This window comes from Caloenas nicobarica, chromosome 4 (assembly GCF_036013445.1).
Source record: "Caloenas nicobarica isolate bCalNic1 chromosome 4, bCalNic1.hap1, whole genome shotgun sequence".
NCBI lineage: Eukaryota > Metazoa > Chordata > Aves > Columbiformes > Columbidae > Caloenas > Caloenas nicobarica.
In genome coordinates this window covers 55234061-55243854 of record NC_088248.1, presented here as the reverse complement: position 1 = coordinate 55243854, position 9794 = coordinate 55234061, and the positions used below count along the sequence as shown (strand labels likewise).

General features: G+C 43.6%; 1 protein-coding gene across 1 annotated transcript; it reads right to left on the bottom strand.

Annotated features, from left to right (window-relative positions):
- Positions 1 to 5279: 5279 nt before the first annotated feature.
- Positions 5280 to 7751, bottom strand: LOC135988197 (toll-like receptor 1). The gene has a single exon (XM_065633958.1). It carries the CDS (start codon positions 7734 to 7736, stop codon positions 5280 to 5282), a length of 2457 nt encoding a protein of 818 aa, XP_065490030.1. The 5' UTR covers positions 7737 to 7751.
- Positions 7752 to 9794: the final 2043 nt, after the last annotated feature.

Genomic DNA, 9794 nt, shown 5'->3' with positions numbered 1-9794 from the left:
TAAAATATGTTTATCTGTGTGCCTTGTGATTTAGGACAACAGAAATTTAAATATAAATATTTGAGATTATTTCATGTAAATGCCTCACAGGATTTTTCACGTTTATCTGTGGTGTCTTCTTGTGGGATGTCAAAAAAGTCACAAACAAATATGCTTTCATCTTTCAGCTGAAAATGTGCATTTACATCTCAACTGGCTCATTGATTCATTTTAGCAAAATTTCATTTTGAGTGGTATCTCATAATTTTTAAATATACACAACTAAATACTTTTTAAAACCAGTCCTTCCATCTTCGCCCTAAAGAAAAGCCAGTTTAGATATACATACAGAAAACCCTAATCCTGCTGGACGTGTGTATTTTAAAAAGCCCACCTTTCTCCTTAGCAGTATTGCACTGTGCAGTGTGTAACAGCTAATACTGTTTTACTAAAATATGCCTGTTTAAGCCATTTGACTATAATAAATTACTACTTTCTAGGACAATCTCAAAAAGCTAAGCAGGTATTGCTGTGTGTGGTTTTATTTAAATATACACGTCATTCTGCAGTCATATTTCCAATGCCACATCTTACTCAAAAATGTCATTGTCTCTGTCAGGGTTAGCAGCATGTAGATGAATACAAATCCTTTCTATAAAAAGTTACAAAGCATTTTACGTATCTTAAGAGGGCTACGCCATTTTTCATTGCATTTTACAGATATTAGCACTTTTTAAAATTGTACTTTAAATATTAGAGTGTCAAAGTAATCTTTCTGCTTAGCATCTCTTACCTGCAAATATAGCAGGGATGTTATCTTTAATACTTGTATAAACTATGCAGAAATTTTTTAATAAAATGTAATATATTTTATAAGCTAATAAGACTGAATGGGTAATTAAAGGTTTCTACCGTGCATTACTATAACTTGCAAACATGGAGACATTTTGGCAATCTTTTCTTACTAAGGATGTGAACATTTAATGTACTTTCACTGTTTCTACTTTGGTAGTCCAATGGGAATTCAGTAATGACATTTTGTCATGTCCAACTGTGAACACAGATTTGTACTGTACAGTTCTCATACTATATTTAGTATACAAGGCCTATGTATTATACTTGTTAATAAAACCCTCAGACGATTGTTTGTGGTCACGTCATCGTACGCTGTACGACAACGAGCAATGACAGCAGCAGAGGGGCCGGGGGGTGCCCAGGGGTGCCGGCTGGCTCCAGCTGTGCCCAGCATTGCACTTGGTGGCAAACTCGCAAACAATAGTTTGCTCGCTTCTAATTAGGGCATTCTAATTAGTCCATTGGGGGGGTCTGGAGAGCCAATCGTGTGAGTTTCCACTTACTGTCACTTCAGCTTTTCCCCGGCCGGGTGCCAGGCAGAGCGTGCAGACACCGACTGCCAGCACATCCATGGGCACGAGTCCCGCTCACCTCCGGGCACACCCGCAGGCTTTGCTGAGAAGTGATGATGTGCAGAGCTGGCAAAGGATGTTTTTTACTTCTTCACACCTTTTCAGATGCCTAAAAAGAGTGAGCCCAGCTGAATTCACTACGCGTCTCTCAACGCTTTCCATTCCTGCTGAGAAAATTGCATCGGGATGTTGGTCCATTGATGCTTGGGACCCAGCAGATCAGCCCGGTGAGCACCTCCGCGATGCCGTGGTGATGTACAGAAGAGAAAGCAGGCGTAACTTAAAGAGGCGTAAAAATAAAACCCTGCAAACGGAATGTGAGAAGATGACCAGCTTGTATTTCTTGGCGTCCCGCTTGAAGAGAAGGATTGCTCATTGTAAAGCACGAGTCTGCGCTCACATCGTACCGTTGATTTATAGGTTCATTTGCCAGCGAAGCAGTCAGTGTCCGCGCTCCACAGCCGGCTCAGCAGGAGGGACCGATGGCGCTGGGGACAGAGTCGCAGCCGCTGGCCCGGCGCTGGAGCTGCCGTGGGGATGAGGCTCCTCCTGCCCCGTCTGCTCACGCACGCACGCCTGCGCGGGGCTCCTGCGTCTGCTGGGCACCCGTGATGCTCTGTTCCAGTTGTCCGAAGAGGCAAAAATGTGTTTGTATGTGTCATAGCATGAGCTATCATTTTCAGGAAATAGTAATAATTTAATAGGCCACTGGGTGTCAGCCTTAGTCTGAGAAAAAAGGCAAAATTTAAGCTTGCGAAATCGTGATTTAAGAAAATATTTTTTCTCTTGTAGTTAAGAAATGAAGCTGTTCCCTCTGTCTTACCTTCTGTCACTGAGTGAGATCCTGTCATGTGCAGAAATCTGCTCAAGAATTCAAAATTTGTCTTTGTGTCTTTGCTGCAATTTTTAGCCATAAAACCACTTTTAACATATCCTCTAAAATTAAAAATCCGGCCTGGCCGAACACTAATGAAGTCAATACACAATGTTGCTTTCAGGTGTGCTTCCAGGCCTGTGAGCACAGTGAGCAGTACCTGACATCATTTTTATAAATATGGACTTATGACAATATTACAGGAGTTAATCTAGATATCCATGTCCTGAAACTCTTGCAGACTTCTTTCCAAGAAGCAGCTCTATGAACACTTTTTTTAAAAAAAAATCTTCAACAGCTTATTGCCTCCTGAAAAACAGTGAAGACAAGCATTTGCTACATTTCGGCAAACCCAGAAATAATCAACACTTTATGTACTCTCTGAAGAGAAACAGAGTTTCAGGGAAGAAGAAAATGGAAGTTCCAACCAAGAAGCGATGAAAAGAGAGAATCTGCATTATCGAAGGAACTCAGAAATATATTTTAAGCAGCTGTAGTGTACAGTATGTAGATAACTGAAGTACTTGGCATGTGCATGAAAGATTTGTGAGCTACAAAGGACAGAGTATAAAGGGGTGCTACAGGGTTAATATCCTAAAACAATATACATGGCAGGCTTGAGAAACTATTCCTTTCACACATATCTACAACTTAAGTTTCAAAACAGTCTTAAAGTTGAGAGACTCTTCCACAGCCCAGACCGTGTGCGTTATTTAGGACATAAAACCGAGTTTGCTGATGCATTAGATGTACAGAGACCAGAAAGCCTGATTTGGGAAATTTTACTTCCTCTTTTCTCATCTAGTAAACAGGATATAATATCTGCCCATTAAAACACTGCCATGAAGTGTGAATGCTCATCATGTCCTTTCACCGTAACGCCTGGGAGGAGCAAAGTCTTTCGGGAAAGAGGGGCACGGGTTTTCTGGCAGCGTCCTCTCCTGAGAGCGCAGAGGTAAAGGCTGCAAAACTCCTTCATGTGCACTGGCCTCTGGGACTGAACAGTTCCTTAAGTACCTGAGAGCTGTATAACGCACAAACCTTAAATTATAGACAGAGGTAACTCTGGCTGTAGCTGAAATTAAGAAGCCACTAAAGTCTAGCCAGGCAGCTGCCTAAGAGCAGAGAGCAATGCTACGGAGGAAGTAAAGAACCTGCGCCCAGAGCGTTGCTGTACGGTTGGGAAGAAAACCTGTCAAGAAGGAAACGTCCCAGCTCCAGTGGTGCATTCACGCCGCAGCCCCAGGTTTAACATCGCTATCTGTGGGAAGCGCCTCGCAGCCTGCCGAGGCTGGCTGGATGGCACACGAGGTTTGAGATGCGCTTTCGGCAGTGCCCTGCTGTGCCCGGTGCCCCTGGCCACCGTGTTGCGTTGCCATGAAGCACGAGTGACTCTGGGTAGGGTGAAGCCTCCCTGACTTGGAACTCCTGCAGAGCGGGAGCTGTGTCTTTGGACATCTCCCCCCATCATAAGTAACCTGTTTCTCAAGCACACCATATCCACCAGCTCCCACTGAAGTACTGAGGGCTTAGCAGCCCTTTGTAAGGTACACAAAGAAAGCTTGGTTCTGGCTTTGGGAAGGGGGACATCTCAGTTATGTGTTACCATAGAAGTCAGTAGCAAACATCCCATCACCTGAAATTAAGACTTAATAGAGATTTTTAGCCCTCCTTTCCGAAGCTCTACACTGAGAGCCAGGCATGTAGCACTCTGCTGCAACACCCGGTCAATGTGAGAACCCAGGTGGGTGCACAGCGGCGTCTCAGCACCTCTGGACACCGGGAAGCTCTCCCATAGCTTCCCATCCACAGCTTCATCTGCTGCTACCACACACATCTGGCAGGTGCTCCGTCAGCCACCTCCGTAAGTGTCAAGCATCGCATCTTCTTACCGGCTTGCTCACCTCGTGTGCCGCTCATGGTGGTGGCCAGAGGGCTTTGCATTTCCATTAAGCTGTAAGTATAATTACACAGCTCCTCATCACCAGTGAAATGACACCAGGAAATTTAGTCACAGATAAAAAATGAGAGGTTTATTTGATTGCCAAATTAAATCCAAGCACAGCAAATGATTAGATGTCTCCTATCAACAAATGCCATTAGTTTAATCAGTTTTATTTTAGCGGAGGAGTTATTTCCCAATGGAAATTACTCCTTTTTCACCTGCACGATGATCCTCAGATTAAAAGGGCAGGTAAGAGAATTCAGTGAAAGTCTGGAGATAAAAAGGGATTCACCTCCAAACATCAAGCTCCTGTGTTTTACAAAACAGGAAAAACAAGCTTGCTATGACCATAGCAGAAAGCAGTAGTACTATAATTCTATAGAAGTTTTGTAAGTTCAGAGATGAACTATTATTCTGAAGAAAAGGAACAGCAAATTCTATGCAATCGTGACTTGGTAGGTAAATCTAGGAAAGTGGGCATGTTTAGTACAGCAAAGGAAGAAGAATATTAAACAGGGTTTAATGGCTCCAACTTTCAGCTCTTCCCCAGGGAAGTCTCTGTCTGTGATGAAGGGAAAGGCTTCCAGGACGGGGAAACAGGCTGAAGGTGTAGGGATAGTGTAACCTCGACATCTACTGTGCTAATGTACAGGAAGGGACTTAAACAAGAGTTTTCTTCTTTGTATTATCAGTTAAACCCAAGGAAGCAGATCCCTACCAAATTAGCCCCACAACATCCATGTCAGAACACAGATCAAATGCATGCCTTGACAGTCCTGATGACACTGAACCAACCACTGTTTTTGACTTTCAACGGGAAAAGTCCAAAACAAATGCAACACAAGTCTACAAAAATAAGTGCAATTGCTATGAGAATTTCTCTCTCCTTCTCTTTGTTAATGATAGGCAACTACAGAAGACTTCTGAGTACTTTCACAACTAGAATAAGCAATAGCAATTTCCATATGTTTCACAATTATATTTTGCTACAAGCTGGGAATACTGTAAAAAAAAATTGAAAATTATTAACAGAATTTAATGTAAGTCAATCAGGTCAGTTATTCACATACTGACTTATACTACTAGTAGAAGTAACATCGCTCTCCTCCTCATTTGCTTCAAAGGATGTTGGCAGGTTAATGCTAATAGCTGCCCTCAGGTTTGCCCAGAAAAGGGCACGCTTGCTCCTCTCCTTCGGCCACTCCAGGTACGTTCGCTTTGCCATGAGAGCCTTCAGCTTGTGGTACCTGGCAGGGATAATGTACGGAGGGATCGGCTCCAGCAAAACGAGGATTAAGCTGTCGGAATTCTCACTGAATAGCTTGTGGTGGGCAAAATACAGCTCATAGTGACACCACTCGCTCTGCACAAAGTTGGGAGACAACACAAAGATCGACTTGTAGCTCTTCTCAATGCAGGTGATGATGTTCTCCACGATGCTCTTGCCAGGGACAAAGTTTCTCTCGTGCTGGCACAGTTGTACGCACTCGTCCCCCTTCTCCAGGTTCGGGATCAGCTCGTTCTTCACCCACAACGCATCGCGCTCGCTGTAGGAAATGAACGCGTGGAACTGCAGAACGGTCTCCTGCCCTTCGGGGCGGCTGTGCCACGCTCGGCGCTTCGTCTGCGTCCACTGCCACGTCATCCGCACGTACCACGGCACGTCCAGGTAGATGCACAGAAAGGCCACGACAGCCACCAGCACCAGCGTCAGCAGCAGAGCCGTCACCAGCAGGAGCACCGTGTTGCAAGCCAGCTCACTCAGGTGGAAATCCTTCAGCTGCGTTCCTCGCAAGGCTGACGGGTACTCGCACACGTACGCCGCCGGCCAGCCAGCCAGCTTCCCCCCAGACCGCCTCTCCAGACGCAGAAAGTCCTGCAGTTCGCAGGAACACTTGAACGGATTGTGCCCGCCTCGGAGCTCCCGCACCCTGGGGCAGCTCTGGAAGAAGTCGGCAGACGGGGTGAGGATCAAATTCATCTCTACGTTCAGGAGCTCCAGAGAACTAAAGCCGCTGCACCCCGGCAGGTCAGCCAGCCTGTTCGACGCCAGGTTCAGCTCTGCCAAGGATTTCAGCTCAGCCACCCCCTTGGGGACGCTGGCGATCTGATTGTTTTGGAGGTTGAGGGTTTTGATGTTGACCGGCAAGCACTCAAACACGGCATCCGTCAACTGATTTGAGGACAGGTCCAGCTCTGTCAGAGACTCGGCCCATCGGCACCGCACATCAGCTCCATCGTGACGCAGCAAGTTGCTGCTCATGTCCAGATATTTCAGTGATTTCATACGGCTGGTCATGAAGCTTACCTTGGGAAGGCTCTCAAATTTATTCCTCTGCAAAATAAGCAATTTCAGATCTGTCAGAGTGCCACAATTCTGGAACAACTCGTCCGTCAGGGCATTATGAGAAAAATTTAAATACTGAAATGAGCTTGTTCTATTGGGACAGAGCATGTGCGGCATGTATGCATCATATATTGTCAAATTAGCAATATTCATCTCTGAAAACTGTCTGTATAGAATTTCCTGGTTGAAGTAATAAACCTTATTATGAACATGCTCCAAAGTTAGTGCTTTCATGGAGCCATCCAAAGAGATTAATTGTTCCAGAGAGTTTAATAAAGGTAGAAAATCATATTCGGCCAGCCCCTCCAGTGGTCCCCGAAAAGTCAAATTTGTCACAGTCAAATGCTCCACAGGGGAATACCAAATAAGCAGGAAAATCTGCAAAATGATGGGCCATTGTAAGTCCACAGTGTCTAGCGTAAGAACTGTTGTCTTGATTTTCTTCAGAAGCGTTAAAGGAGGAGAAGGGAAGTCTTTGTAGCTTGAGGTATATCTTAAGTTAACTATTTTTAAGTTTTCGGAAGTGCTCATTCCATCATACAAGAGGGAAAAACTGAAGTTTTGGTTTGCTGCAAAAACAACATGAAGGCTCCTTGTATTCAAGGCTGTCAGACTCTGAGGCTCATACAGAGAAAAGTCTTCTAAGGTTAGGAAGACAGTGCGCAGCTGTAAATGTGTGAGATACCTGAAGTCTGACCTTCGTATCACCGCGGCGCTTAATCCTAGGTGCTCCAAACAAAACATGTTCCCGAATTCCTGACAGATGGGCAGGGCAGTAAACTTATTGAAAGACATATCTAAATGTCTAAGATATGCAAGAGTTTGACAGTAAACTTTCAAAATTTTATTATGAGATAAATCTAAGTATTCTAAATCTTCATTAAAAATGAAGACACTAAGGTCAAGCTGCGTAATTAGATTACAAGAAAGATTTAATACTTGAAGGTCAGAAAGAGAAATAAACTCTGAGATACTAAGTCCAGAGATCCTATTATGTGATAAATCTAATATCTGAGTATGGACTGGAATGTTTTTTGGAACATAAGTTAGCAAACTGCTTGAATAATTTGCAACAAATTCATTTTCCACAGTTGGCTGGATATTATTCCAAAGCATGAATATAAAGGCACTAGCAAAGACATAGATATTCGTAAGGGGTCTCATTATGATTTCCAGGTTTATATATATATATATTTTTTTATTTTTTTATTTTTTTTTACAGAAACACTGAAGCATATCTTTGTTTTCTGTTCAACATGTCTCAGTGATGAGTCCAGTCCTATGAAAAGAAAACACATGGAATTTGCTGAAATTGTTGAACTGTTGAGTTTGCTTTTTATTGCTAAAATGAAATTCAGTACAAAATGTATGTAATAAAAATTTTATTTTTACACGCACTTGTTCTAAATTCTTACCAATCCTCCTCCCCCCCGCCCCATTCTTTAATTCTAGTTATTTATTTTCTCAGTTAAATGGAAATTAATTCCTTCATAATGAGAGGAATACACTCAGTGGCATGTTAAAAAAAAAAAACCAAAAAAACAAAAAACCAAAAAAAACCCCAGAGATGTTAGGCAACACAAATTTCTCAACAACCTCAAAAAATACAAAACTGGTACAAACCGACATCAATGCATTTAGGAGTAAAGGAGAACACAGCAAGCCTCTGATCTGCTCTTTCCATACACCCCATGTCCACACGCATTTGGGGACAGACCTCCAAAAGCCCCATGGACCCTCACAGGAACTGGTGCAAAAGCAAGTTCTTCGTTCAGATGAGCCCAAGGATATTCCTCTGCACACCCCAAAGACCAGGGCATGGCCACGCACCCCCTCAGGGTCAGTGGACCAGAGAAGCTGATCAGCTTTGTCTTTGCTATAGCGCAAAGACACACGGGTCCATTTTACCAGTAAGCCAAGAACCTTGAGGAGGAATTGTACTGTCTCAGGAATATTGTAATGCCAGTCTGGCCAAAAGCTTACAATCAGGAAAACCACAGCATGAGCGGACACTGTGTATGAAGCAGTGCTACCCATAATCTGAGAGAAAACACCTGGCACTTCCAAAGGCTCCAGGATTTTCTAGGTGCCCTAGGAAATCTCCTACGTTTTCCAAATTACCCCATGGCTGCAACTTGACAAGGAACATCTCCAGAAACTGTGAGGAGCAATGAATCCAGTTCTAAGGATCAAAATACCCAGGGAGGGAAAGCTTTTGCGGATATGGAAAATGGACCAGCAGAACTAACATCTGGCTGTGTCCATCAACAGCCTGCGTAGGTTTGGAGAGGCATCGGCCCTATCACGAAAAACCATGACCCGGGCGTTACTCTCCTGTTGTCAAGCATTTACCACAACACACAGACAACCTCAAGTATGAGCAACTCATAAACTGTTTCAGGAGACAAACATCCCCAATTTTTTTCCTGTGCTGATTTTGTCTGTAAAAAAAATACACAAAGTTTTAAAATTCTGCACCTGTGTAATCTTTTGTTAAATAAAAATAAAAAGCCTGTTTTTTCGGTTCGAGGCTATAATGTGTGTTAGTCCCTAATAATGTGATTGACTGGTATCGAAACTCATCCCTTCCTCTCCAAGTCTCCTACCAAGGTTAAACAAGATTTCTTTTAATTCAGCAAGCAAAAATGTGTCATTAATATTACCAAAAGAAATACAAGAATAAACCAGTGAAGTATAGATTTCAGCCTCAATAAAATCCAATTGAGGGGTCAGATTCTGCCTTCAGAAAGTTGTGGCAGGGTATCTGAGCACAGAATAGAAATAAAGCTGGGATGGTTGGTTAAAGCACAGTATCACTCACAAGAAGAACCAAGACAAGGAAACTGATCCAGCTTCCTTCGAAGAGCAGCTGACCCTGTTCTTCATAGTCCAGGCTGGTAAAGAACCTCTTGAATCAAATAAACTTTGATCTGGAACTACCTGGAGGAACTTCACCCTGGACAAAAGGGACGTCAGGAACAAAGCAACAAATGTTCTGAAGGGAGAAAAATACAGAAAGAGATTCTCTGTCCGTGCTTCATTGCCAGATGAGTTTTAATTTGCCAAGTGCATGGTCCTGCACATGGGCCAGGACAACCCCAAGCACAAATACAGGCTGGGTGGAGAATGGGTTGAGAGCAGCCCTGAGGAGAACGTCTTCATGGTATTGGTGGATGAGAAGCTCCACTTGACCCAGTATGTGCGCCTGCAGCCCAGAAAGGC